This window comes from Chanodichthys erythropterus, chromosome 8 (assembly GCF_024489055.1).
Source record: "Chanodichthys erythropterus isolate Z2021 chromosome 8, ASM2448905v1, whole genome shotgun sequence".
Taxonomy (NCBI): Eukaryota; Metazoa; Chordata; class Actinopteri; order Cypriniformes; family Xenocyprididae; genus Chanodichthys; species Chanodichthys erythropterus.
The window spans coordinates 45972855-45976098 of NC_090228.1; the positions used below are offsets into that span (position 1 = coordinate 45972855).

General features: G+C 37.6%; 1 protein-coding gene across 1 annotated transcript; it reads left to right on the forward strand.

Annotated features, from left to right (window-relative positions):
• Window positions 1–835: 835 nt before the first annotated feature.
• LOC137025328 (gastrula zinc finger protein XlCGF57.1-like) lies at window positions 836–1770 on the forward strand. Its single transcript, XM_067393329.1, has 2 exons — window positions 836–1044; window positions 1104–1770. Exons 1-2 carry the CDS (start codon window positions 836–838, stop codon window positions 1576–1578), a joined length of 684 nt encoding a protein of 227 aa, XP_067249430.1. The 3' UTR covers window positions 1579–1770.
• Window positions 1771–3244: the final 1474 nt, after the last annotated feature.

The window sequence follows — 3244 nt, forward strand, 5'->3', positions numbered from 1 at the left end:
GTTTGAGGGACCACTGGTCTATAGACTATAGTAACATAATACTCTCTTGGCCATAGACTGTAAAATCCTAATACATGTCCAACACCTTGTAAGAGCATGTAGCTGTGATCAGCATGATTGGGGACTCTGTTTAGGTGCAAACCAATGAACAACCTAAAGTGTGGGATACAAACAAACTAACTACACTAAACAAACTGTTCTAAAATAAATATATAAACGCATAAGAGTTTGAGTTTCCTTCAGTCTAAACATTCTTCCTACATCAGAGTAAAGAATAAAAAAAATGTTAAATGTTATGTCAATTGTCGCTTTAACTATGAACGATTTTACTTCTAGGAACTCCTTTTTGGGGGAACTAAAGTAGCTCCAGTACTGTCTAAACCAATACTATAGGAACTATCAGTGACATAAGTGTACGTTGATTGGTCAACCGCATGTGAAACACTGTCATTTTTTTAAAAAGCTGTGTAAACATATTTACTTCACAAACATGGAAAACAGCAATACTGGCATTTACCTGTTGTGTGCAGGGCAAGGAAACTGTGCCTAATGTCTGATGCTTTGTGCCATTTAAACTGGGGATAACTTTTATTTGTCTTTTTTGCCTTAGACCTGATGGCGCCGAGTCAAGATCTGAATGACATGAAAGAGAAACAACTGTATGAGAAACAGCATGATTTCATAACTGAAGAAAAATCTTTTAATTGCTCACAGACTGAAAAGACTTCCTTCAACCGAAAAGGAGACCGCATGAGAGTTCACACTGGAGAGAGCCTTTTATGCCTGCCCACAGTGTGGAATAAATTTTACTCGAAAAGGAAACTTAAAAAGGCACATGGAAATTCACACTAGAGAGAAGTCTTACACCTGCCAACAGTGTGGGAAAGTTTTTAACCTAAAAAGAAGTCTTAATTGCCACATGAGCGTTCATACTGGAGAGAAGCATTTCAGCTGCCCTCAGTGTGGAAAAAGTTTCAAGGGAAAAGGAAGACTTAATTACCACATGAAAATTCACACTGAAGAGAAGCCTTTTACCTGCCCTCAGTGTGGAAAAAGTTTCAAACTAAAAGGAACCCTTAAAGACCATATGATAATTCACACAGAGAGCCCTTCTCCTGCCAACAATGTGGAAAAAGTTTCAAACTAAAAGGACACCTTACAGACCACATGAGAATTCACACTGGAGAGAAACCCTACACATGCCCTCAGTGTGGAAAGAGTTTCAGTCGCAAAGAACAATTTAAAAACCACATAAGAATTCACACTGGAGAGAAGCCTTTCACCTGCCATCAATGTGGAAAAAGTTTCAACCAAAAAGCAATCCTTAACACACACATGAGAATTCACACTGGAGAGAAGCCTTACACCTGCCCTCAGTGTGGAAGGAGTTTCAAACTAAAAGGACACCTTAAAGACCACATGAGAATTCATACAAAAAGTTTCAACCAACCAGGAACCCTTAACATGCACAGAATTCACACTGGAGATAATCCATTCATATGTGATCTATGTGGAAAGAGTTTTAAATATAAAGGAACCTTAAAGTACCACATGAGCCTTCACTCAAGGTTCACATAAGAGTTTTTGTTATAGAGATGACTTGTACCAGCCCTGAAAGCCCTGATATACTCACTGCAAAGTTCTTTTCCAGTCTTTGCTTAGTGGCAGCGGACTTAATTGAACATCTCAAGTGGCATTTATATGAATATGTAAATGTGTGCTGTGCATTTTCCTTTCAGTAACAAAATAAATGCGAGGGAAAAGGTACTCGTTAAATCAATACCTGTATTTTTATTGTATTTGTAATTTTAAAATATAAATTTACTTCAGTTATTTTCATGCTTAATTATGCCTGATAAATGTTTTGTACAAGCTTCTGTTACTTTCACTGTTCATTCTGTTGCTCTATCATTCTATCTTTCATTTAACTCTTTTCCTGCCATTGACAGAAATCGCCTCCCCGCCATTGGGAATTTCCGACTTACAGTGTTTTCACTGTTATTTGGTAGGGGGTGTTATTACACATCTTCTTAAAAATTACTAAAACTCCTGATCAAAACACAAGTGAAGAAGCAGAAACAAGCAATAGCCTATGTAAGCATATGCATATGTAAAATACGTGATCATCAATATTAAACGGCATATAAATCAAAACTAACGTTACTGAATGAAATGTTGACCCAGGAAGAGCTATAGGACTGTGAAGCTTTGGGGGTCTTGATGGACCTGCTGATACCGTTTTTTGCTGATTCAGATTTTTCTTTCTTAAAAATAAGAATTAATAGGAGAATTAATTAAGAATTACTACAGGACTGGAAATTATCAAATGTAAAATAAAGCTGGATAGTCTTCCTTGTAAAAATTAAATACAGATGCTTACAATTTAAGTTACAAAAGTTATTCAGTCAAGAGCAGAGAAAGCGCGTATTAACATTCTCCTCTAAAAGTGATCGGGCAGACCAAACCGTAAGTCGTAAAGACCTGAAACTTTGAGGGCTGGTAGTACTGACACTAGCTACAACGTCACCAAGACTCACCCCGATCGGCCTGACGGGGGCGTTACAGTAGTGAAAAGTATGAAATCGCTCATAACTCTTAGGGAAGGATTTACTAACAGATTGCGCTAGTGCAAACCTCTTTTGGTGTTAAGCTACTGTCAGGATTTACTAAAGACACGCAGTACAAAATTAGTGCTGAAAAGGTATGATGATATGAGTTGTTTTTGCAGCTGACCATATTGCATATGCATTTGTTTCACTTTCAGACGAAAAATTTATAGGAGGAGAGTATTTAAATGAATCACGCAACACAATTCATTAATGTTTGCACTAGTCAATTTACTGGTATTTGCGCCTATTATGAGGAGACACCGCAGAGAACAGAGAGCACGTGGTAGAAGGGAGAAAATATTTTCCACTCGTATTAATTTCTTTGGAATGCCAGAGGAAGATGTTATCTGTATATTACATGTAACAAGTTGCGCATGTGTCAACCTGCAATGCTAATTTGCACTGCTCTTGGTAGATTGCATTGGTCATTATGTAAATGATCTGACTGCGTCTGTGTTCTTTAAATTGCGCATCAGCAGTAGATCATGCTCAAAACTTTCCACTCCCATCTGCTCATTTGTGGAATTGTACACTCACGCTAATTTGCCCATTTAGTAAATTTGGCCCTTAAACCGTTAGGCGTAGGCTCGAGTGTGTTATATCATTGGAATCCTTGACTCAAGATGGACAAATTT